The sequence below is a fragment of the Myxocyprinus asiaticus genome, chromosome 15 (assembly GCF_019703515.2).
Source record: "Myxocyprinus asiaticus isolate MX2 ecotype Aquarium Trade chromosome 15, UBuf_Myxa_2, whole genome shotgun sequence".
NCBI lineage: Eukaryota > Metazoa > Chordata > Actinopteri > Cypriniformes > Catostomidae > Myxocyprinus > Myxocyprinus asiaticus.
In genome coordinates, this window is record NC_059358.1 from 9,763,581 (window position 1) to 9,791,152 (window position 27,572).

Consider the following 27,572-nt stretch of genomic DNA (forward strand, 5'->3'; position numbering starts at 1 on the left):
TGATAGAAAACATCACTTTTTTTATGCTAGCTGACATTCCATTTTGATTGTAATGGCAATTTTTTATATAAAGACATTTTTAACGTTTTTACTAGTGCAAATGTAATTGCTGATATCAAGAACTGGCTCTTTCACTAGTAATTCCATTCTTGATATCAAGTATTCATTTTAACTAGAATAAATGTAATAGTTGATATCAAAAATTCATATCCTGCAAGTGACATGATTAAAAGGAATATTCCGGGTTGAATACAAGTTAAGCTCAATCGACAGCATTTGTGTCATAATGTTGATTACCACAAATACTGATATCGACTTGCCCCTCCTTTTATTAAAAAAAAAAAAAAAAGCAAAAATCAGTGAGGCACTTACAATAGAAGCTGTTTTTTTTTTTAATCTGGAAAAAAATCTAAAATATACAGTATATCTTTGGGTTAGAGGACACCCTGGGCTTTTCAGAGATACTAAATATTTGAGAATATTTAAAAATCATGACCACTCACATGAGATAAGGTCTTTAGTCATATCAGTAACCTTATAAAGCAGTTTAATTCTCCTGGGGTCTTCAATTTTAGAATCACATGACCAGCTGAACACCATTAATTTCATTAACTGTCCTGTTATTTGACACTTTCCCTCTTGGATTAAATTAATCATGGCTGATAGTGAATAATGAATTTCTACAATGGCATTTGTAACTGAAAGCTATTGATTTTGAAAGATGCTGCAACTGTAAGTCCAAGATGGCACGAGCAAAAAGTTATGTTTCATTCCTCCTGACCACCAGAGGCAGTGCTTATGCTCTAGTGGATTATCGCAGCACCAGCTGAATACTTTTTGTTCATCGCGGTAATCTCTCCAGAGTGGCTATTTACCACTCTGCTTGTCTTAGCCTTACAGTTTTATCCAGGGGTGTTTTGTTCCGATTCTCATCTGTGACTTCCTTTGCTATGCCACCATGCAAAAATGTTGTGTCAGAATTTTCAAATGCCCTCACGGGGTCTAGTGCACCAAAGCGGTGATCAAGGATCACTCGTACTAGTATCTATGGCCAAAGCAGATTCCATCGGGGTGGGCTGCGCTACAGAAATAGAGCAGCCTGTCGCAGCCCAGGTGGTGTCACCTGATGAGGACCTACGGGGCAATGTGCGATGCCCCAGCGCCCAATGTGATCACACAGACTCGCTGCTGAAAAAGGCGTACAATCTGCTGCCTATATAACCTGCACTGAGAATACAATCTGTCAATTACTCCTCGCTACCACCGGTACGTTGGAGTCAGCAAACACTGACCCCTCAGTTTCTCAAGTTCCTGCAGATGGCTCTTCTGACTATGGGTCACATGACATGTGAACTAGGTACTCTTACCGTCACGCTTCTGGCAGCCCGCCGCCAAGTGTGGCTTGCTCAAGCAAAACTGCTTGAGGATTGTAAGAACTCTGCAGGACCTCCCAATCGTTCCTGGACACCTCTTTGGGCCTAACGTTCCAGAACGGCTGGAAAAGAGGGTGAAATTGTCTGAGGCCACTCGCCAGCTGACACCGGTGCAGCACAATCCTGCCTTTAAGGTGCCGACAGCTCAAGCTCACCATCGCTTAACGATAACATCGCTAATACCAGAACAAAGCTTCCGCCAACATCCTACTCCACAGCCTCAGGGCCCACAGAGGCCCCGTACTGCTGATGACGCTCAAGGTTTTCGACCTCCTCATCAGCAGTTGCCAGGGGGACTACACCAGCGCTCCCCCACTGCCACTAAAAGTAGATCCTGTAAAGCCTGAAGTGATTGGGCTGGTGGTTGATCGTTTTTCAATGCAACACCTACTGGAGGAGCACAACAATAGATCCCTGGGTTTTGACTACCCTGAGGGGGTATGCTCTACAGTTTCGATGTCGGTCCCCCAAGCTCTCAAGGATTGTCCCTACAGTGGTCAGGGATGCAGTTCATTCAGTGGCTCTCTCAGGAAATTCGTTCTCTGTTGGAAAAGGAAGCCATAGACAAGGTTCACTCCCTCGTTCAAAAGGAGGGTTTTTATTCAACTTATTTTCTAGTTCCGAAAAAAGACAGTGGTTTTCATCCAATTCTTGATTTAAGGCTTGTTTAAACTTGTTCCTGAAAACTCTGCCTTTTCATATATTACACACAGCCGACGTTCTTCAGTCTGTCATGAGGGAGTATTGGTTTACGAGCATCGACTTGAAGGACGCATACTTTCATGTTCCGATTGCACCTCAGCAAATGAAGTTTCTTCAATTCAGTTTCAAAAACCAAGCCTACCAATTCCAGGTCCTACCATTCGGTCTGTCTCTGGCCCCTCGTGTCAGCTCTGTATCCTCTGTGGTCCAGAGGAATGCAGATCCTGCCTTATTTGAATGACTGGTTGCTTTGTGCCCCCACAAGGTATCAAGCTGTCTGCAAAACCAGACTGTTTTTGGAACATGTGCTGGGTCTCACTGTAAATGAGACAAAGAGTTGCCTGATTTCGGTGCAATCGATTACTTTCATTGGAATGACTCTGGACTCTCATGCTATTTCTGCCACTCTGTCACATGCTCGGGCAGACAATATTCTGAAGCTCCTTGTTCGTTTCTGGCTGGGAACGATGTTGCAATAGTGTGTGTTACTACAGCTTATGGGGATGCTGACTGCCGCCACTTCTGTGCTTCCACTGGGCTTCTTCAGTGGTGGAACAACAATTTGCGGTTGAACCCCACCAGACATCGTCATCAGTTGATTGTTGTTTTCCACCATTGTGTTAATGCATTGACACAGTGGAATCGCTGGGAGTTTTTAATGACAGGCGTACCCCTTGGGGTCATTCCTTCTCGTTGGGAAATGGGCATGACCGATGCTTCCCTCATGGGCTGGGGTACAATTTGGAATCACAGGGGTATTTGTGGCCGTTGGTCTCAAGATCAGTCCACGGACCACATCAACCTCCTAGAGTTACGCACAGTTTTTCTAGCCCTGCAATACTTCTTGCCGGTTCTGGCAGGCCATCATGTGCTCATTCGGTCCAACAACACCTTGATGGTATTCCACCTGAATCATCAAGGTGGCACGAAGTCGCTCAAGTCCTTGCATCTCACTCACAAGATTCTCACCTGGTCTCTTTCCTGACTAGGATCACTGAGGGCGGTTCACCTCCCAGGGTCGAGTAGCAGATGCTCTTTCAAGGGATCTTCTGCACCCGGGGGAATGGAGACTTCACCCAGATGTGGCGCAGAGCATATGGCATCAGTTCGGCGAAGCAGAAGTGGATTTTTTTTGCATCAGAGGGGACCACTTACTGTCGCTTGTGGTTTGCGAGGGCAGAGACATCCAGCCCTTTGGGGCAGTTTCCGCTGTCTCACGGGTGGCTGAACTGCCTACTTTAAGAATTTCTGCTGTTGTGGGAGACATTAAGTCAAGTCATATATTTGTATAGCGCTTTTCACAACACACATAGTTTCAAAGCAACTTTACAGGAAATAATGCATTAACAAAACAAAAATGAAACTATAATATCTATAAAGTCTTAGTGATCATTGTGTAGTTTGATTAAATATGATTGTAAATTGTGTATAATAATTGTATTTAGAACCCCTGTAAGCAAGCTGAAGGCGACTGTGGCAAGGAACACAAAACTCCATAAGATGTTGGTTAATGGAGAAAAATAACCTTGGGAGAAACCAGGCTCACTGTGGGGGCCAGTTCCTCTCTGGCTAAACCACATGAATATAATGCCAATATTGTTTATTTGTGTGCAGTGCAAGTCATGGTTTAAAATGTGTAAATTATCTAAGCGTTATGGTCCAGTGTTTAAAAAAAAAAGATTTTTTTATGAACTGTAAGATTAATGACTATTGTCTTTGAAGTCCATCCTGAATTAACTGCAGAAGTTCACATAGATGCATTGTCCTTTGTTAGTTGGCTGATGAAGGCTTTTGTTGGCAGTTAAATTATGGTCTATGTATTCCATTGCAAGAGTGTAGTTTATCAATAGACAAAGGTGATGCAGGCAGAGATCAATGAGGTGCATCGCAGTTCAACCGGAGGGTCATTTCGGTGGGGTCCAATGTACAGGCAGTGGCATATAAAGTATCCGGTGTCTTACAGTTGGAGTTGGCATCAGTTCATCCTCTGAAGTCAAAAGACTGAAATGATGTCTGGCTAGCACCGGCTGTAGTTTGTTATCATCACTCAGCGATACGTAGCAGTGGAGTCTGACAATAAGCAGGAACAATTCATAACTTCAGGATATGAATCCTGAGACATGGAAACAAATAGAACAATATTAGTGTAGATGGCATTCAATTTTATGCAGAGTTATAGATCATGATAGATGTTTCTGGTTCCGGCAGACCTAACTAAAGTAGCCTAATTGTGAGCTGATGGATAAATTAGGTGTATGCCTGGCTAAATAGATGAGTATTTAGTCTAGAATTAAACTGAGTGAGTGTTTCTGCATCCTGAACAGTGTTAGGGAGACTTTTCCATAGTTTAGGAGACAAATATGAAAAGGATCTACCTCCTTTTGTGGATTTTGATATTCTTAGAATTACTAACAAGCCAGAATTTTATGATCGTGATGGAATATAGCATTTCAGAATGTCACTTAAGTACTGTGGAGCTGGACAATTCAAAGCTTTGTATGTAGTAAATAGAAATTTAACAGGTAGCAAATGTATGATGATAAAATTGGGCTAATATGATCATACATTAACTACTAGATCTGATAGAAAATTTGCAAATTCACCAAGGAAACCAGAGTACGGCCCAGATTTTCTATATACTGTAGCAAGGGCAAAAGACGACAGATTTTTTATTTATATCTGACGGTGTCACATTAAGCATTATTAGTTCAAAAGACTTAAACTTATATCCTGTCCTTTGTGTAACACCAAAGACTTCACTGTAAATTGTAGCAACACCTCCTAGATCCTTCAGATGAGGCTCATGTTTATAACAATAACCTGGGGGAGTAGATTCATTTAAACTAATATATTCATCTGGTTTAAGCCAGGTTTCAGTCAGAGCACATCCAAACTATAATATAATTTACAATTAGTGCTTTGGTAGAAAGAGATCTAATGTTTAGTAGCCCTAAATTTATGTGATGGTTATCTTAAATTTTTTTTTTTTTTTCCTCTCAAGTTTGACCTTAATCAGTTTTTTTCTAAATGATTTAGTGAGAGTTTTGTGTTTGGTAGTTCGGGGAACAGACACAATCTCTATATGATATCTAGGTGATACAGTCTCTGTGTTGTAGTTTATGTGAGCTGTGTGACATCAAGGCAGCTAGCAGATGTTCGGTTTAACCAGTTTGTCTGCTTACTGACCTGGGCCCCAGTTAGTCAAATACTATCACTATTAAGACTATGAGCCAAATTACTAGAGAGGAGAGAGGCACCTTCCCTGGAGGGTTGGAGTCTGTCTCTCTTTAGCAGGTCAGGTCTACCCCAAAAAATCTTCCAATTGTCTATAAATCCTATGCTATTCTCCGGACACCACTCGGACATCCAACCATTCAGTGACACTAGTCTACTATAAACCTCATCATCATGAAGAGGAGGGAGGGGGCCAGAACATGACATAGTTTTTGCAAGTTCACACACCTCTTTAACATTATCTTTAGTGATCTCCGACTGGCAAAGCCAGACATCGTTAGTGCCGACATGAATAACAATTTTAGAAAATCAACGTTTAGCGTTAGCCAGCATTTGTAAATTTCATCTGTCAGATGCTCGAGCCCCGGAAATGCATTTAACAATGGTGGCTGGAGTCTCCATTTCCACGTTCCTTACAATAGAATCACCAATTATTAAGGCTTTTTCAACATGATTCTCAGTGGGTGCATCACTGAGTGGGGAGAATCAATTGGAAACCCTAACAGGAATGGGAGAGTGGTGTCGCTTTGCTGAGCAAGTATGCCGCCGAGATGTCACCCAAATGCCCTGCTGTGGGGGCTCTACAGCCGGAACCAAAGTGTGTGTGTGTTGCTCGCTGTATTACCCGCATCCGAAACATTATCTACCGGCTTCTTTCTCACTAACCTCCACTATCGTTCGGATGCATGTCTCTAAATAAATCTTCTGTCAGCCTGACTAATTCCTTACATTTATCACATGTGAATCCCTCATTGCTGATGGAAGGAGCTATAGTAAACATGTGGCATGCAATGCAGGAAGAAATAACATGAGCGGATGCCATGATTTACTGCAACTGTTTGTTGTTGTGGTTGTTCTTGAGTGGTGAGGGTTTGAGATCGATGTGGTTCCTAATCAGCAAATGTTTGCATTTGATGCAATAATCCGTGTAAAACACAGTGGAGAAAACAAATGCATGCAGTTGAGATGCAAGAGGTAGACAAGTGGAAAAAAGAAAAAGAGAAATTCTTCCTAAAGTTGTTTCCTCGGTTTGTGAATCAGTCTATTAATCTGGCTGCATTTCAGTATTCGTCCCAATCAGATGAGTCGAGGGATCACCTTGTGTCCTGTGCGAGCCCTGAGGTGTTGCGTGATCAGCCGTTTGTTTGCTATGGTGTCCGGAAGGGTGCTGCTGTATCAAAGCAGAGACTGTCACATTGGATTTTGGAGGTGATCACTCTGGCATACAAGAAAGCCCAAAAGCCACTGCCAGGAGGTATCTCTTGTCATTCTACCAGGGCTGTGTCTTCATCTTGGGCTGCCTTTAGAGGAGTCTCCATGGCGGATATCTGTGCAGCTGCTACCTGGGCTTCTCAATGTACCTTTGCTCGCTTCTACAAGGTCAGTGTTGCTACCCCTCATGCTGTGAGTTCAGCGGTTCTTCAGGAGTTGCCTAGACTGTTTTTCAGGTGAGTGGCATTCCTCATAACTATGTTGGTAGGAGTCATCCACTAGTGCTTAAACACCACCTCTAGCAGTCAGGAGGAATAAAACAGAATGCTAGTTATATAGGTAACTGTGGCTCTGTGAATTCTGGATTATATGTTCAGCGTTTTTTGTCACTCGGAATGCACGAGATAGCCGTACCGAGGCTGAACGCTGAGCTAATGTGGCTATTATCCTCGAAGCGCAGCCTATGTCACTACGTGACTTTGTTGGTATATGCTCTCGACCTATCTAGCTGCCGCTGCGATAATCCACAAGTGCTGCCTCTGGCGGTCATCTGGATTTCACAGAACCAGTTACCAACGTAACTAGCATTACTGAGTGCACCTTTAAATACATCTTATAAAAATTATATGTCAGTATTTTAAAAGCTCTTTTTTATTGTGGTGGACATGAATGGAATGGAATGAAATGACAATTGAGAGATACCTCAAAAGCCTGTTGTATCATATTTGATACACACTTTTCAATGTGATTTTTCTATAACGTACAAAACCAAATACAAGTTGCTTCAATTCCTCAAATACTCATTTTGAAATATCAGTAACAATATACATATTATTAATTTTACTTGATCAAAATCAGAAAAAAAATAATTTACACCAAAAAGATATGTGCATCACAGTTAAAGACGGCCATTTTGGAGGCAGTAGACATCTAGAATGTTGCATAAAACAGGTCTTTCAGCAAAGTATTGATCATGTTAATGATGTTCAGACTTTCAAAAAAATTATGTATCAAATATGATACACACAACTTTATATGGTTAAGAAAGTTCATGCTCCAAAGTATGTCATTTCTACATACTTATTCGTACATTGGGCAACTCTGGGATCAAATTCTTTTGAGGAATGCATGTCCCATATTACAAAATAAACTCTTATAATTAAGCAAATATTTGCTTGCAGTAAATGTCACAGTATTCAGGTAATGAGACAGGTGTGCAAAGAAACTCTTTATTACTCGTTAAACATGACTTAAGAAAGACAATAAATAAGAAAGAATAAACTGCATGCAACTGACAGATCTTTGCTGCCATCTTGCACAACATAAGTTAAGGCATTGAAAGTGTCCTGACACTGCAGTACCTGGTGTTACATTGATCACAAATACCCAGCCAACATCACTACTTCACCAAAGCAGGTTAAAAAGTTGTTCGTCTGATATTAGTGAGATCTACTTGCACTCGACAACAGCGAGTCTTAGAGTTATAGTTTTCACATATGGCTTGATTTACTGTTGAAAAGAATGAAAACACACTTGGTAGAGGGAAATTCACTAAAAAATGAAATCCTGCCATTATTCATGTTGCCACTCACAGTTATTTTGTTCCAAACCCGTATCACTTTTTCATCCATTGAACACAAAAGACAACATTAGGCAGTACATTAGTCTCAGTCACCACATTCTGCCTAACATCTCCTTTTGTATTCCACGGAAGAAAGGAAAGGAAAAAAAAAGTCTGTTTTGGAACAACATTAGGGTGAGAAAATGATGACAGATTTTAATTTTTGGGTGAACTATTCCTCTGTTAGTGCACTCCATTTAGTATGGCTGCCTCAGTTTTTCATGTATGTAGAATGAAACTCTCATGTAACAGGACAACAATGATCTATGATTCCTGGGAACTCAAGCAGGACTGAACGATCCCTTTACTTTTCTGTGCGTATATCGTGTGTCGTGGTCAACACTGCTTGATCAAACAGCTCTAGATATGTCCCTAGCTCTTTACGAAATGAACCGGGGATCTAGTTTCTTCTTAAAAAAACATTCTGCTGCAAAATACAAACCATATCAAATTGACTGAATAATTAAATAATGTACATAAAGAAAAACTACTACGATTTTTAATTGTCCTTTCGTATGACGTGTAACGTTACAGTACATGGTCTAGATACACCTAATGGGATGGGACACTGGGATGGGATTCACAACACAGCAGATTAGGGGTATCAAAAAAGCACAGTCCCTCATCAAGTCCGAAATTGTGTACAACCCATAAATTGCATATGTTGTCTCCTCTCGTGTACACAGGCGACACACTCATGTGTCTCTCCGCGCCTTCTTCTTTTTGACCTGTTTTGGAGACTCCCAGCTGTCCTCTGTTTTTTCTAGTGGAGGAAAAGTAGAAAACAATCTACTAATAAAGTCAAATTCACTCCAAGTATGGAATAAAAAGCAACAGGTTTCACTTGTAGAGTGAATATTTAAAGGAATATTCCAGGTTCAATATAAGTTAAGCTCATTCAACAGCATTTGTGGCATAATGTTAATTACTAGTGTTGGGTTCGAGTCCACCTTAGTCGAGTCCGAGTCTTTAAACAATCGAGTCCATAACAGGCCGAGTCCGAATGAATCTGTTCAAGAATCTGAATTCAAATTGTAACCGTAAACTCAACATCAATATTTTAAGCTTATTTTAACCTTCACAACTAAGAAAAACTATGTCAATATAAATGCGAAAAACAAATGATTAGTATCCTGCTGAACAAAGTTCAAAGTGGTTTCAGAATAAAAGCATATACTTTAGGTGTATGAAGACAAAACTGTCCTTCAACACACGTATTGCGTTCTGTTGACATTTCAATTATTTGCTTTTCCCCTCCACTCAAAGATACACCAAAGAAAGTGAAAGCTGCGTTAGTCATTACAACCAGAGTTGTTATTATTTCAAATTTTAATTTAGTTTATTTCTACTTCATTTTCAATTTGTCCAGTCAATTTAGTTTAGTTTTATCTAAAATTATGGGTGAAATACATTTAATGTAATTAATTAAATACATTTACTAAATGGTAATATTAAAACATTTAATAATGCCCATAAAATTAAATACAACAAAAAATATTTATATACTACAGTACTACACTGCACACTTTACAGCCCTCCTGTTGTGTCCAGGTGTAGATTACTTCCCTAAAGTCTAGATACAAATTTTGACAAACTCAACTTGTGCTGACATTTCTTTTCACATTATATTTAGTATGGATAATAGATGAATAGAGACTTCTCCCCTCACTTGTGTTCTTCATTGTATTTTCTGACGTTTTTGCCATTGAAATGCAAGTGCCAGCTTTACAGGTAACACACAGAGGTTGTGCAACAAATATGTGACGGACTGAGTTGTACAATTTCCATCATAGTCTATTTCATCTGTCATATTATGTTTAAATGGATACATATTAAATTAGGGATGCAGTGATCCGATACCTGGATCGGTATCGGCTCCGATACTGACGTTTTTAGATGGATCGGGTATCGGTCTGACGAGCCCGATCCAAATCCGATACTGTGTGTTAATCATGTTCATTCCTGTAAAGACGCTGGCTATCACCCCTGGAGTTCGCTAGTTCGAATCCCAGGGCGTGCTGAGTGAATCCAGCCAGGTCTCCTAAGCAACCAAATTGGCCCGGTTGCTAGGGAGGGTAGAGTCACATAGGGTAACCTCCTCGTGGTCGCTATAATGTGGTTTGTTCTCGGTGGGGCGCGTGGTGAGTTGAGCGTGGTTGCCGCGGTGGATGGCGTGAAGCCTCCACACGCGCTATGTCTCCGTGGCAACACGCTCAACAAGCCACGTGATAAGATGTGCAAGTTGAATGTCTCAGACGCGGAGGCAGCTGGGATTCGTCCTCCGCCACCCGGACTGAGGCGAATCACTATGCGACCACGAGGACTTAGAGCAAATTGGGAAAAAAAGGGAAGAGAAAAAGAAAGAAAAATTAAAAATAAAAGCCAGAGAGTTTTAAAGTTAAAGGTGCACGATTGAAATATATTACTATTGTATTTAAAATTCTAAAATAATAATAATAATAATAAATCATTTATTATTATTTGTTTACAATAATACTTGTGAATGAAAAGTGGACTGATGTCTTACAACTAAATTGAACAAAAAGGAGATCTGAATCCTTTAAAGACCAGATGCAAGTTGAAACATTTTTGAAAAACAAAAAACAAAAAAAACAACAACACTGGTTTCTTTTCTACTGAAGACTTGAAGACTGGAATTACTGTTAATTTTGCTGCTACATTATCCAGTATACTAGTTAATAATAAAGTGTTTCTTAATAAGCTATACATTTATATTGAAATAATGTGTAGTTAGAGGTTTGTGTTTCTTTACATATTAAAGAGTACTCACAATTAGTTCCACACAATAATGCAAAGATATTCTAAACTGATTATGCAAAAAAACAACACTGGTATCAGCTTGGGATGGTATCGGCCGATACTGACATTTCCGATATCGGAAGAGAAAAAGTGGTATCGGAGCATCCCTAATTTGAAAGTTACGAAGAAAGGTAGCTTGCAATTCGTCAGCGTTAGCAGGCAAGATCAAGTAAAATCACACCGATCAATCCTTATGGCACTATATTTCACATGCTTTGCAGTTATGTAAGCTTACCTGTCCAATAAGAAGAACGCCAATTCAGGGTCGGTTTTTATCCCCAAAACCGAACGAAGTTCCCTCCAGGAATCAAATGCCCTGCCGATGTTCACTGTAGTTTTCGCTCAACCACGATCACGTTCCCACTTAGCCAGACGGGATTCAGTAAATAAATGTTTTTTTTTTGGCTTACTCAGAGTATGCGTAGGAGTCGGTGTTGTGCTAGGAACCGGCGGTTTGCTGGATTCCATCTCTAAGATAACGTTACCTAGTGTTGCAGACAGTTGTCGCTGTTGAATAGCGGAAGCACTGAGGCAAGGCTCTCGGGAGCGCGGATAAACGTCACATCTTTTGGATTTTCCCGGCAAAACCGACCCACTCCCTTCGCATCTGTCTACAGGCTTTAATAGGCAACCTAGGAAGTCCGGGAAGGGCTCATTTTTTAAGTTGCGTTGCAAGCCGTTCACACATTGGCAAAAAACAAAAAACAAAAAAAGGCGAATATTACATAAAGACTGTTACATACTGCACCTTTAAAATACTCACTTTTTCAAAAGTATAGCCACAACACAAACAATATGCATGTTAACACAATTTTAGTGTGATTAAGTTGCTCACTAACAACTTTGTTGCCATGACGATGTAACACCGTAAACCCCATAACGACCATAAAAATGACGATTTAAACAACTTTACAGCTCAAATAATACACAACTTTTAGCAGACGGATTAATGTTAGTGATTTTTAAAATTATAAACTTTACATTTCTGCCTTTAAACCCTCCAAAAATTGGCCTCATTGTAATCTTGAGTTTTGCCTTTTTATTTTATTTTTTTTTTAAGAAAAGGAGGGATGAATCATAATTATCTTTGTGGTAATCAACGTTATGCCACAAATGCTGTCAAATGAGCTTACCTTGTACCGAACCTGGAATATTCCTTTATACATCTTCAATCACATACAATACGCAACTTTGACAGTCTTCATTTTTTTCTTTTTCTTGGCATTTTCTCCCCTTTTCTCCCCAATTTGGCATGCCCAATTCCCAATGCACTCTAGGTCCTCGTGGTGGCGTAGTGACTCACCTCAATCCAGGTGGCGGAGGATGAATCTCAATTGCCTCAGCGTCTGAGACCGTCAATCCGCGCATCTTGTCACGTGGCTTGTTGAGCGCATTACCACGGAGACCTAGCACATGTGAAGGCTTCACGCTATTCTCTGCGGCATCCACGCACAACTCACCACGTGCCCCACCAAGAGCGAGAACCACATTATAGCGACCACGAGGAGGTTAACCCAACGTGACTCTACCCACCCTAGCAACCGGGCCAATTGGTTGCTTAAGAAGCCTGACTGGAGTCACTCTGCATGCCCTGGATTCGAACTTGCGAATTTAATTGCTGAGCTACCCAGGCCCCCCGACAGTCTTCATTTTTTAACTATCCACACTCAAGCAGATAATAGGTCATTATAGGAGAAAAATAAAAATAAAATAAAACTAAACTGACCTCCTAATTGAACTTTGAATGCTAATATAACATGGAATGCATTGTTACATGATGGTTAAACCTACTTTGTGTTGTAACAGGTGTGGGCTTGTCAGTTGGCTCAGGTCTCTGCTGCGTTTGCACAGGAGCTGATGATACGGCACGTGTCACCTCCTCGACACGTGTCTGTGGGAGAGAACACCACCACTACACATGATCTGCAGTCTGGGTGCTTTGGGATCTAGCTGTTTGTTGTTGCTAAAAGCCTGACGAATGTTGAAAACTAAAGAATCCTCACCCCTGCTGTGGCAGCGAAGATATTTCCTGCCGTGCTCAGTGCCTGTGCTGCAGCGCTCATGTCTCTCTCTGCCTTCACTTGGGACTGGACCTGAGAAGATTCAAAGAAAAATATTTATCAAGTGTAGCATTAGGTCAGGAGTAGCCAATCAAGACTTTATGGATCATTTCTGGGCATAGAAACATTGGTTATGTCCTCACCTGAGCAGATGGTCCAGCATCTTCTACCTTCTTCTTTTTCTTTTTCTTCTTTTTAGCCTTACCACTACCAGGAGCACCTACTTCATCTTTCTCTTTCTCAGTATCAGACTCCTTATGAATGGACAGAGAAATATAGTAGGCAAAACTTTGTACCGGCTGCTTTCCTGCTATTGGTCCATGCCATCGGTAGGTGTGACCTGGAGCTTAGTCAACATGAACACACTGGCATGCAGAGTTATTAGCAAACTGCAAACTTACCTACATTTGTATTACCGTTCACATAGGGACATTTTCCAAGAACATTTCATGCAATTTTTTGGTTAGTCTACAAAAGGAATCAAATCTACTCAAATTCTCCAAGTTCCCATTCACTCATGTGGCATCTGTAAATGAAAGCCATTCACACACCTGCCCTTAGTAAGATATGCCTCTATCATAATTCTTTTGTCAGTATTCTACCTATTAACACTATTGTACACCAATCTTTGCAGTAGGATTAGTGTCATTATAAATTATAATAACAGTGTAACCGGCACATATTATGGACACATATAGCATGTTAGCGCATTAGCACCATGAGAGCAGAATGTAAACATGACAAATGACACATTATCTACTGTATTTATATTACTTTAAATCATTGAGTAGTTAAAACAGCTTTTTTTTTACTGATCTCATGTCAATTCTACTCATAGAATGAGGCATGAAGTCACTGACAACTAGGGCTGAAACGACTGGTCGATATTGTCGACAATAAAAAATGTTTGTTGTCGAACAGTCGTTTGATCTTAACGTAACATAAGATCATATGAAACTCTAATGATTGCACACAAGAGCAGCACTGCAACTCACAGTCCAGACGCACTCTAAACTTTCCAAACAGCTTTAGGTGATGTAGATCGCAAAGTATGAGGGAATTATAATGCAAAAATACAAAATAAGTAAATACAGAAGCACTCTTGTTGTGGAATAAGCAGAGCTGGAGCTGACGCTCAGCTTAAGAAAAACTTGCGTGTCGAGCATCTTTAAAGGAAACACCCCGGCGTTACATCTTTAATGCAGTTCTATTTAATGCGTTATAGCTTTATTAAAGTTAAAATAATTAGGAAACTGGCATTTCTCTGTGCGGTCAGCACCTCTTCTATGAGTTGCGCGAAGTGTCCCGATCCAAGGGGGAGAGATTGAAACTGTACCCGGATGAGGTACACTCTGTTACGGGGACGTTCATCCCTCGAGTGCGCGTGCTTAATGCAGCTAGATTATAACGTGATGGCAACTTATTGAGTCATAATATATGTCACTGTGGATTTCTTTTCGTGAAGAAAACTGGCAAAACGCAGCTAATTAATGGAGTTAATGATGGACTGAAGTGAACAGAAAGGTGAGAGAGGTAGTCTTCGCCCCATTATACACTGCAAAAAACAATGTACATTTACTTTAGCAGCTATACTGCAGAAGATTTTTTTTTTTTATCTGAAAATGTTGAATATAATATTAAAAATACAAATATTTTAAAATATCTAAAAATCATTTAAAAAAAGATACATTCACTTGAGAAGCAGAATATAAGATGTTTAGACTTGCTTTTAGAGAATAGATCTTGAATATAAGTTTTAGTCTTTACTGCACTCGCAAGTAGAAAAAGTGAAAAAATACACTTATATACAAAATACACTTATATTTAAGATACATTCTCTTAAAGCAAGTCTAAATATCTTCTGTTACTTCTTAAGTAAATGTATCTTGTTTTAAGGATTTTTAGACAATTTTAAATGAAAAAAATAAAAAGACAAATACACTTGATAACAATAGGATTTTTTTATAGTGAAATTTTTACTGAATTAAACTTAATAAAAAGTATTTTTCCCTTTAATTCAGTGAATGTCATTTCGAGATATTTTTAAAAGATGATTTTGTCCTCTTTATTGTTAGCAAGCACGTTTAATACAACCTTTTAAGTCGGGGGCACAAGCTGAACAGTCGGTTAAGAGCTAATGATTAATCATTGCAATAATCGCCCGAATAGTCGAATAATCGTTCTAATAATTGTTAGATTAGTCGATTATCAAAATAATCGTTAGTTGCAACCCTACTGACAACACATTTACATGTCACATTAGTTAAGATTTTATTTGTAGTCATGTGCATCCTCATATTTAAACGCTCCTCTAAACGCCTCCCCCAGTGGCGTGGCTGGTGTCTGAGTGTTCGCTAACTGCATGCCGTTGCTCAGCTGTTTCGAACTTCTTTTTAGCTTCGAGCAAAGAAAGAAGCACTTCACTGCGAGCATGCCAGGGCCTTTAGAATGTAAATGCACGCTCACGTTACCCTATGTTTTGTGTTAAACAGAAGGCTACAACCGACTAACCTGTGCCACCACCAGGACTGGTTGCTCCAATGGTGCAGCGTGCACAGGCCGCTGCTCCACATAGTTGCCCCACTCCTCTGATGGAGCGTTCCAATCAGACAATGGATCTGCAGATGCGCTGTCTAAGAAACCAAAAACAGCAATTCTTAAGAGGTCCATAACACTGAGCAAATGTGATTTTGTAGATATGTGAGAACAAGTTTTGGGCGTGTAAAAATTCGTACTTATTCCGGACCATTCGTCATCCACTTGAACAGGAGGCTGAGCACTCCAACTCAAGTCAGGGACTGCAAACACAGGACAAGATTTTTTTTTTTGGTTAATGAAAACAATTGTTTTTTTTTTAGCATGCAACACATTTAGCATACATAATATGACATGTTTCTGAATAAAATAGAGTATTTAGCAGGAAATAGGGACTTTAGGGACTTATCCCTAAAGATTTGATTGGATTATATTTAAGCTTTGATATTAACATTAATATCATTTAAAGGGTTAGTTCACCCAAAAATGAAAATTCTCTCATCATTTACACACCCTCATGCCATCCCAGATGTGTATGACTTTCTTTCATCTGCTGAACACAAATGAAGATTTTTAGAAGAATATTTCAGCTCTGTAGGTCCATACAATGCAAGTGAATGAATGCCAAAATGTTGAAGCTCCAAAATCCACATAAGCGCAACATAAAATTACTCCAGACGACTCTGGTGGTTAAATCCGTATCTTCTGAAGCGATATGATAGGTGTGGGTGAGAAACAGATCAATATTTAAGTCCTTTTATTTTTTTACTATGAATTCTCCTCCATGCTCAGTCCACTTCACTTTCTCCTTATGTTTTTGGTGATTCACAATCCTAATGCACATCACCCCCTACTGGGCAGGGAGGAGAATTTATGATAAGAAATTACTTAAATATTGATCTGTTTCTCACCCACACCTATCAAATCATGTCTGAACACATGGATTTAACCACTGGAGTCATGTGGATTACTTTTATGCTCCCTTTATGTGGATTTTGGAGCTTCAAAATTGGCACCCATTCACTTGCATTATATGGACCAACAGAGTTGAAATATTCTTCTAAAAATCTTTATTTGTTTTCTGCTGAAGAAAGTCATACACAACTGGGATGCAAGAAGGGTGAGTAAATGATGAGAGAATTTCCATTTTTGGGTGAACTATCCCTTTAATATTGAAAAGTTATTTCAGAGGCAGAGAAAGTTATTACATTTTAATGCAAGGTTATAAAAAGCAAATATTTTTGTATACTATTTAACTTAATAGCATGCACTGATGAATCATGCACAGTAACACCAAGACTGTTTATTAAAGGAATAGTTCACCAGAAAATGAAAATTCTCTCATTATTTACTCACCCATAAGGCCTGTTCACCAAATCCGTGACGATTTTACGAGACGAACCTCTGACGGAAGGTCTATTCACACAGAGTCCGTAAAAAATTAAACAAAACTATTACACTCCTGTACAGTAGGCGGCGCTGTTGTCCTACCAGTCTCATCCCGCACCTTCAGCTGTTAGAGATTAATATATTGAATGCTGTTAAAGCATTTATTTACCTAATTTGTTATAACTGTTTCATTATGTTCTTTCCATGGTGTTGATGCATTTTGAGGAGTTGAGTAACGAGCGCTGTTGGATATTTATTTGCACATGTATTTTGCTATGAGTATATTACAAACGGACACCTGAAGCCAATTTCTCTTTTTATAATGCCTGAATTAATGCCTGGATAATATAACACAAGGTACTGTGATATAAATACACATGGAATACTGTACAATAACAGGTATATTGTAAACTATGATGACTAATATTCAAAGAATTTAAAAGAATACCCTGGCTTTCGGTCTTTATTAAAATGATTGCAATACTGTTATATTACACTTGCATTAAAAATAGCAGTGTGGTTCTACAATTCGTTTGTCTACAATGAAATATAGCATATAAAGAGTCTTTTTCGGGGAATTTCAACAAGCTCAGTGCAAATGAATTGCTGAACCTTGTTGCTATTTTTAATGCCATGAGAATATAACAGGCACAGTGATTTACATATTAAATAACGTACATTAAGACAAAAAAATAAAAAAATAAGCAGACTTTCAAAAACAGAACAGGTTTATGTTTGCAGTACAAAGGGTTCATGAACTGCAACTATTTATTTGTAATTATATAATTTTCAGGGGTATCAGCTGCATGTATGCCGGTGTTTGCCAGTTGATTAGCACCACCAACACGCTGGATTGAGCAGCTGCAGCAACTGACAATAACCTCTTATCTCATTGGTCAGTCAGTTTTCATCGCAATCCGAAGACAAAAAAAAAAAAAAAAATTTGTAACACTATCCATAAATAAACCTTCAGATTGTCGACGGACGATTTGTCGGACCCGGTGTGCATAATGCCATAGGATTGCATGGTTACCGTACAAAAGCTCACTCGGAACAAACATTTGTACCGAAAAAATGGACTTGGTGTGAACAGGCCTTTATGCCATCCCAGATGTGTGACTTTCTTTGAAGATTTTTTAGAAGAAATTCTCAGCTCTTTGATCCATACAATGCAAGTGAATGGGTGCCAAAATTTTGAAGCAAAAAAAAAAAACAAAAAAAAACCACAAGTTACCATAAAAGTAATCCATAAGAATTCAGTAGTTCAATTTTTGTTTTCAGAAGCAATATGATAGGTGTGGGTGAGAAACAGATCACTTTCACATTCTTGTGTTTTTGGTGATTCACATTCCTCATGCATACCGGCCCCTACTGGGCAGGGAGAAGAATTTCTAGCAAAAAAAAAAATATATATATATTTATTTCTCACCCACACCTATCATATCACTTCTGAAGATATGGATTAAAACACTTGAGTCGTATGGATTACTTTTATGCTCCCTTTATGTGGATTTTGGAGCTTCAACATTCTGGCACCCATTCACTTGTATTGTGAGGACCTATAGAGCTGAAATATTCCTCTAAAAATCATAATTTATGTTCTACAGAAGAAAGAAAGGCATACACATCTGGGATGGCATGAGGGTGAGTAAATGATAAGAGAATTTTCATTTTTGGTTGAACTATCCCTTTAAGGAAGTAATAAGATCAAATTGTATTTCATATTGTCTAAGTATTTACAATGTGTATTGTGACAAATCATGGTGTCAGTGGTGATACTACAGTTAGTATTAAGTGAAACAGCTCTTGGCTCTAGGTTACTCATACTATGCCTTTAATAAATAATACTTACCAGCAGTTAATCCACTGAATGAGACTGGAATATGCAATTTATCCACAATGGTCCATGAACCTGAATTAAGAAATTAAAAACATTTTTATAAAAAAATCAAGACAAGACAGAGATAAGTATCATGTATACTTACTAGAAGGTTTGCAACTGTTTTATCCAGAAAAATAAGGTAAGACTGGGGACACTCATGACATGGGCTTACTTTTAAGGACTAGTGCTAAATAATAATCATTTTTTGTACCTTCCATATCTTGGGGCCAGACAGAGGGTTCAGTAGTCTGATGCTCAGTCGGGATACTCATGCTGGTCCAGCTCTCTGCCTGAACACTGGCCATTTGAGGAGGAAGCTGCAGGCCAAGATCACTCCAGCCAGAACCATTAACAGACAGCACTTCTTGCCAATATGGTGTCACTATAAGAGCACAGGTTTAGCTGATTAGTTGCAAAAAAGAAAACATTTCTGCTACCCTTTAATCAATCAATTACATTGAATAAACTTTTTGTACAGTTTGTAAATTTTATAAACTTAATTACCTTGTGGAATTACAGTGTCTCGTACATAACTTGCTTCAATTTGAGGTGGTTCAACTAAAAAGTGAGAAAAGAGTATAATTTAGGTTCCCTAATCATTCATTCAAGCCTGTTCATTAATATCTTGAAAATGGAAAACAAATCACAAACTTATCTTATATAGTCAAAATAGATTTTCTAAAAGGGATAGTTCACTCAAAAATGAAAATTCTCTCATCATTTACTCCCCCTCATGCCATCCCAGATGTGTATGACTTACTTTCTTCAGCAGAACACAAATGAAGATTTTTAGAAAAATATCTCAGCTCTGTAGGTCCAAACAATGCAAGTGAATGGTGATCAGACATTTGTAGCTCACATTATAAATCACAAAGGAAATATAAAAGTAATCCACATGACTCCTGTGGTTGAATCCATATCTTCAGAAAGAATATAATAGGTGTGGGTGAGAAACAGAACAATATTTAAGTCCTTTTTTTTTTTTTTTTAACTATAAATCTCCACTTTAACTTTCATTTTCAGAAGTGAAAATGAAACTAAACGGGCACCACATGTGACTTTCAGATGTAAAAGTGAAAGTGGAGATTTAGAGTAAAAAAAGGACTTACATTTTTATCTGTTTCTCACCTACACATTATATCGCTTTTAAAGATTTGGATTTAAACACTGGATTCTTATGGATTACTTCTATGTTTCTTTTATGTGAGTTTTGGAGCTACAAAGGTCTGATCACCATTCACTTGCATTGTTTGGACCTACAGAGCTGATATTTTCGTCTAAAAATCTTTGTCTGTGTTCTGTTGAAGAAAGAAAGTCAAACACATCTGGGATGGTCAGTAAATGATGAGAGAATTCTCATTTTTGGGTGAACGATTACTTTACTGGACTCCAGTAGTAAACATACCCTCCACTTCTATATGGACTGGAGGTGTAGATGCAATGGTGGTGGTTTCAGGATCTTCAGGGCTGGTGCAGACTTGCTCCATGACACTAATGGCACTCTCCACCACTGCTGCTTTTGGGCTGGCTGACCCATCACTTGTAGTCTTGTCCTTCCTCCGTTGTTGCCGTTTCTCACGGTTACTGACCTTGGTCTCCCAGGTACCTGACAGATATGATAACATAATTATCAGTATTCCCACTTTTTCCAAGGCACAATTTTCCAGGACATTCATGTGCCCAGCAGGTGTAATGTTCAAGCAAAAACACACAAGAGGTCATAAAATATATTGTGGTTATTGGATAATTATTTTTTCTGAATTCTGTATTCAGCAGTTTAATTAAGTTTGAATATCAAAATAGTGTCCAATAAAATGTATTCGTTTAAACCAGGGGTCGGCAACCTATGGCACGTGTGCCAGCATTGGCACACGGAGGGGTAATCACTGGCATGCCAGCAACAGGGAGAGGAGTAGACTATTTTATTTAGATGAAATTCCGCACCTGCATTCCAATCTACATCTTGATGTAATCCTTCCTCATGTTTTCATGAGCTGAATTGGAGACTAAACAAAAAATTAAAATGTGACGAGACTGCAGTATACCCAACAGATTCCTGTAGCGCGTGCATGTCATTCGTGCATCACGAACTGACGGCGCTTCACGTTCGGTTACTCACGCGAGTAAACGCGCCCGCTTTGCTTCGTTCAGGTTACGAGGATGACAGCCTACATTCCGTGTTTCATTTGTTTCTTTTTGCTTTCAGAACAACACGTGATGTAATAAAGAAAAGACTACTATTAATCCTGGAGATTTCCAACCCAGCATCAGGTACACCCTCCTAAAACCAGTCACACTCAAAATGACATTAAAAGATTAAAAGAGAAAACATAAAAATCTGAGTCTAATCAAAATATAAATTAAAACTGGAAATAAAGTTTTAGGATTCTGGAGGTGTGATTCATTGAAAATGGCTAAATAACTGATCGGCTTGTGATGCGCCAATGGCTTGCACACGCAGCATGAGTCCCGTCACACTTTAAAAGTGTTTTGTCTCCCAATCAGCAGATGAAAATGCACTGCGTGATCAGGAGGAAGGATTACATCAAGATGTAGATTGGAATGCAGGTGCGAAAAACTTCATACAAGTAAAATAGCCTGCTCCTCTCTCGCTGTTAATTGCATGCTAGTAATTACCCCTCTGTGTGATTTTGAAAAAAGTAATGACATAAAAGAAACATTTAAGATTGCACAAAATTTCGTGATCAGTAATCAAATAAGCAAATTTGTGACATTAACTGTAACTCATTTTGTACAAAAGGACAGGTTTTCAAATGTGTGGCAGCAGTGCAGTGCAGAAAATCATCAGATATGGGTCAGGAGCTTCAGTTAATGTTCACATCAACCATCAGAATGGGGAAATAATTGGATCTCTGTGATTTGGACCATGGCATGATTGTTGGTGCCAGATGGGCTGGTTTAAGTATCTCTGTAACTGCTGATCTCCTGGGATTTTCAAGCACAAGTCTCTAGAATTTACTCCGAATGGTGCCAAAAACATCCAGTGAGCGGCAGTTCTGTGGACGGAAATGCCTTGTTGATGAGAGGTCAACAGAGAATGGCCAGACTGGTTCGAACTGACAAAGTCTACGGTAACTCAGATAACCGTTCTGTACAATTATGGTGAGAAGAATATCATCTCGGAATGCTATTCTTAGATGCGGGTTGGCACTGTTTTGGCAGCACGAGGGGGACCTACACAATATTAGGCAGGTGGTTTTAATGTTGTGGCTCATCTGTGTAATATATATATATATATTCATTCCGTTTCATGGATCGATTTATATCAAGCTTTTATTTTGGCATTTCTATGTGTTTTTACTTTAATTTCTCACCTCCAGATAAGCAGTTCGGTACATGGCCCAGTGTGATTATTAAACTCTAAAAAGCAGTTATTTACGGGGCCTGGGTAGCTCAGCGTGTAAAGACGCTGACTACCACCCCTGGAGATGCGAGTTTGAATCCCAGGGTGTCCCGAGTGACTCCAACCAAATTGGCCCGGTTGCTAAGGAGGGTAGAGTCACATGGGGTAACCTCTTCATGGTCGCTATAATGTGGTTCGCTCTCAGTGGGGCGCGTGGCGAGTTGTGTGTGGATGCCGCGGTGGGTGGCATGAAGACTCCACACGCACCATGTTTCTACGGTAACGCGCTCAACAAACCACGTGATAAGATGCGATATAGGACTCGTTTTACTGTGGCTATAGATTCTTGTCTACCTGTTTCCTCCAGCACCTTTACAAGGTCCTTTGCTGTTGTTCTGGGATTGATTTTCACTTTTAACACCAAACAATGTTCATCTCTAGGAGACAGAATGTGTCTCCTTCCTGAGCAGTATGATGGCTGCATAGTCCCATGGTGTTTATACTTGTAGAACCATCATACAGATGAACATGGTACCTTCAGGTGTTTGGAAATTGCTCCCAAGGATGAACCAGACTTGTGGAGGTCCACAATGTTTTTTTCTGAGGTCTTGGCTGATTTCTTTTGATTTTCCCATGATGTCAAGCAAAGAGGCACTGAGTTTGAAGGTAGGCCTTAAAATACATCCACAGGTTCACCTCCAGTTGACTCCAATTAGCCTGTCAGAAGCTAATTGGCTAATTGCCTAAAGGCTTGACATCACTTTCCAAGCTGCTTAAAGGCACAGTTAACTTAGTGTATGTAAACTTCTGACCCAATGGAATTGTGATATAGACAATTAAATGTGAAACAATCTGTCTGTAAACAACTGTTGGAAAAATTACTTGTGTCATGCACAAAGTAGATGTCCTAAACAACTTGCCAAAACTATAGCTTGCTAATATGTAATCAGTGGATTGGTTAAAAAAATTAGTTTTAATGACTTCAATCTAAGTATATGTAAACTTCTGACTTCAACTGTAATTAAATATGTAGTCTGCATGTGCTGTGCGCTTCAGAGTACGCTGCTCTGTCATCTAACCCCCCCCCCCACACACACACAGAGAGCATGTCTGATCATGATGAGGTGTTTTCAGTGTATGAGCGGCCAGCTTCAAACACATTCATTTTAAAACACTGCACCTGTAGATTACATATTGAATTAAATTGCAGTCTTTTCCAGTTTAATAATCACACCAGGACATATCACAACTTTAATTTTATTAATTATGTATTTAAACATTAATTTTCATCCCAAATATGTCAAATTCTGTGACATTCTACGTTTTGTAGCTAATGCCATTTTTATGACTGGATTCCGTTATTTCGTCCGCGTTTTCCGCATTGCAGGCTCCGATCGCTGACTTATTCAAAATTAATTTACATTCCCAGGTGTAAAGTCCGCATCACCACTCAACCACCTCGGTGTGTGAAAAAATAAATAAATAAATAAATAAATCAGCGGCCCGGCCGTCACCATTGTCTAAAATTTTTGTCCTCAAATGTTTTCGTAGTTAGACAATAAACACAATAGCAATGTTGGAATGAAGAAAGAAAAAAACAATCACATTTCGGACTACATCAATACTTAAACTATTTCCTTGGTGAAAAGCAGAGATGAGAGCAGATAAGCAGAGATTGTACAGTATGTGACAGGGCTTCGGTCATGACAGTCAACCGTTGATGTTGTTTCACAATGTGCAGCCGCTGGCAGTGACAAAACAATACCGATTTGTGTATTTGGCACCTATTCCGAATCCCGATCACTACCATGTTTTTGAACATGTAACAAAAACCTTGTTAGCAACACAATCACTAAATTTTATTATACTAATATATCCAGGACAAATAATTATTTTTCAGGACATTTAGCGATATTTATCAATTTCCATGCCTGGAAAACTGCATTGCAAAATTCCAGATTTTCCAGGACACGTGATAACCCTGAATAATGACAAGATACTGACTCTCGTATGCAAATAAGCAGTCAATTCTAAATAACTATTGAGTCATAGCTATCCATTACACAAAGGCTTTGGTCTGGACTGTATGAGATAATGACCTAAATAATTATTAACTACAATAAATACTTTTATAGGTAGTTAACATGAAATACTTTTGGGAAGTTGACATGTCCTGTGGCTGTACAGGCAATAATCAAGGATAAAAAAAATTTAAACAGCATTTCGCTTATTGTTTTATAATGATTATATATACAGTTTTTATGACCATATTAAATGAAAGACTATTAATACAAAATTTGTCACACCATTTAAAATGAACTTGTTGGAAAAATAGTGACTAAAAATGTCACAGCACCTACAAACGTACACTTTCCCCAACACATTTATATAAAAACATTAAGAGAGTCATAACATCCCTTTGTTTTATTATTTTAATATGTTTTCACTTATTTCACTATTCACTTATAATATTAGTAAAGTGTGTAATGTGTTGTTGTGGAGGTGGTCAGTTGTAAATGTCTATCACAGTGTGACATCAAAATGTGGAGGAAGTAGAGGACGAGTCGTTTTGGCAGCTTGGTTTCAACAAATGCTGTTTTTGCAGAGAAGAGGAAGTTTTGAGTTCTGGAACTTTCAGTGTGTTTTATATTACAATGAGCACCTACATGTCAAAAGATCAACGAAAATGTAATTCCTCAGGTCACGACCCCAATAAATCTTGATGTTGATAAAAAAATGGACATGTTATGCTTCAACTACCTATATACTACATGTAAATTAAAACATACTGTACCTTCATCAGGTTCTTTGCCATCAGCAGATGTAGAGGACTTCTTCTCTTTTACAGGCTGCTTTGGCTTTTTCTTATTCTTCTTTGCCTAACACCACACAGAATGACAGGAAGACGGTTATCTGTTACAATTTGTACCTAAGAAAAATGTATTTGCACCAGACATTGCTCAGCCAATCTGCAGAAATCTAAATCAGATTTTCTACATTTGCAAGTCCAGATGGTCATTTGGTCATTTCAAGTAAATGCCTTTGAATCTAAATAGACACATATGGTGTTCGACACGGAGTCAAACGTCATACAAAACTTCCTATAACTCATTTCTTTCCTCACCTATGGAAATTAGTATTTGTTTTACTATCTTCCCTCCTTCAGTACATAAAGTCTTCAATTTACTGAGTGTATGAGTAAATGTTGTAATATTTACATATCTGATCTATTGTTCTTAAGCCAATAACTGATTAGATTAAAAGGTATGGGAAGTTCTGATTGGTCATGGGATCACTAATTAAAAGGATAGTTCACCCAAAAATTAAAATTCTCTCATCATTAACTTACCTCCATGCCATCCTAGATGTGTATGACTTACTTTCTTCTGCGCAACACTTTTTAGTGTTTTTTAGAAGAATATCTCAGCTCTGTAGGTCCATACAATGCAACTGAATGGTGACCAGAACTTTGAAGCTACAAAAAGTACATAAATGCAACAGAAGAGTAATCCATACGACTCCAGTGGTCAATATTTAAGTCCTTTTTTTTTTTTTTTTTACTATAAATTCTCCTCCGTGCCCATTAGGTGGCAATGTGCACAAAGAATGCGAATCGCCAAAAACAAAAGAATGTGAAATTGAAAGTGGAGATTTATAGTAAAAAAGGACTTAAATATTGAACTGTTTCTCACACACTAACTATCCTATGGATCTAACCACTGGAGTCTTATGGATTACTTTTATGCTGCCTTTATGTGCTTTTTGGCGCTTCAGAGTTCTGGCCACCATTCACTCGCATTGCATGGACCTACAGAACGAAGATATTCTTTTAAAAATCATAATGTGTGTTCTGCAGAAGAAAGTCATTCACATCTGGGATGGCATGAGTGAGAGTAAATTATGAGAGAATTTACATTTTTGCATGAACTACCCCTTTAACATAGAATTTTGTATGCATAGCCTATAAAATTATTAAATAGAATTTATTCAGAATAAGTCAGTATCCTGAGCATTTGTGATAGCATGATTAAAACACCCAAACATTACATATGTAATGAGTGTGTTGAAATCAAGTTAAACCAAAATTTCAAAGTGACGCATGTCAGAAACAAGTCAGTGTATACCAATACCTTGTCAGTCTTCATATCTTGTAGTCCTTGAGTTTCCACCACCTTGGCATCTTCCAGTGGTTCAACAGCAAGACCATTCCTATGAGCTTTCTGTGAATCATTTTAAAAAAACAAATGGACACAGTAATGCAGGCGTCTCATACAACTGCGTAATTTTGATTTAGTCAGGTAAAAAGCTGCTTTGAATGGAGTACAGATGCCTGAATGGCCAATATTGTCTCACTTATGTCAGAAAACAATAACCAAACCTTCTCCGAAGTCTTCTTTCTGTTCCTTCTCTTCGGCTCATCAGCTTTGTGGTCTGGTTTCGTCACCGGTGGAGCTGGACTGGTGTTGTCGATCTCCACTGAAAACCTTTTCGAGACACCACGACACACGGAGACCCATAAAACCAGCATCAGGACCAGACCGACCCAGACTGTTAAGAGCAGCACCCATGGAGCGCACTGATCGGGATTCAAGCCCAAGTCTATTCCCAGCTCAGACTTCAAAAGGACGAGGCCGGACGACAGGACTTCTCTCATATATCCCGTGATCTGCTCCACATGCTGTGCAGCGATCTCTTGCCAACCCGGTGCCATTGCGACGTGTTGTGCTGGCACCGGCGTGTGATCATTCACAAGATCAGTATGTTTCTATATTTACACGGACACGGGAAAAGACATTGCTGTGCAAACCTATTGCCAGCGTGCCACCGAATGATGACTGCTGCTTTTCTTCTTTGATCTTATTCTTCTTTCTCCTCTTTTGAGTTTATTGGCGGTTGGCAAACCCTTTTGGTGCATTACCGCCACCAACTGAACTGGAGTGTGGGGCAGCGATAGGGAAGGACAAGTAATCCTATATATGATAATATATGATTTAGGGTACAACTATACTCTTGACTCCACTTCTGTTGCTTTTAGAAACCTCAAAACAGCATCTCTTATTGGTATTCTCCCATGTTTTTTAGCCAGAAGATTTTCTAGAGACATTGTATTGATTCCCTTTTCCTGTAACTTTGATTGCAATACCTGTCTTTCACTGTAGTATGTTATGCAGTGTAGAAGGATGTGTTCAACTGTTTCTGATTCATTACAATTACTGCATAGCCCTGTAGGATGCTTATTAATTTTTTGTAAATTTGCATTCAGCCCAGTATGACCTACGTATACGGATTCTAGTCCTTCTCAATAATTCTATCATTCCTC

The 27,572-nt window shown here is 38.9% G+C and overlaps 1 protein-coding gene across 1 annotated transcript; it reads right to left on the reverse strand.

Moving 5' to 3' along the window:
- Positions 1 to 7,796: 7,796 nt before the first annotated feature.
- Positions 7,797 to 27,114, reverse strand: LOC127453463 (protein LYRIC-like). The gene is made up of 13 exons (XM_051719829.1): positions 26,631 to 27,114; positions 26,383 to 26,472; positions 25,047 to 25,131; positions 20,294 to 20,494; positions 19,393 to 19,446; positions 19,100 to 19,270; positions 18,859 to 18,918; positions 15,818 to 15,880; positions 15,594 to 15,715; positions 13,226 to 13,336; positions 13,026 to 13,115; positions 12,814 to 12,913; positions 7,797 to 8,965 (listed from the first exon to the last, which is right to left on the reverse strand). Exons 1-13 carry the CDS (start codon positions 26,961 to 26,963, stop codon positions 8,898 to 8,900), a joined length of 1,548 nt encoding a protein of 515 aa, XP_051575789.1. The 5' UTR covers positions 26,964 to 27,114; the 3' UTR covers positions 7,797 to 8,897.
- Between the last annotated feature and the right edge of the window lie 458 nt (positions 27,115 to 27,572).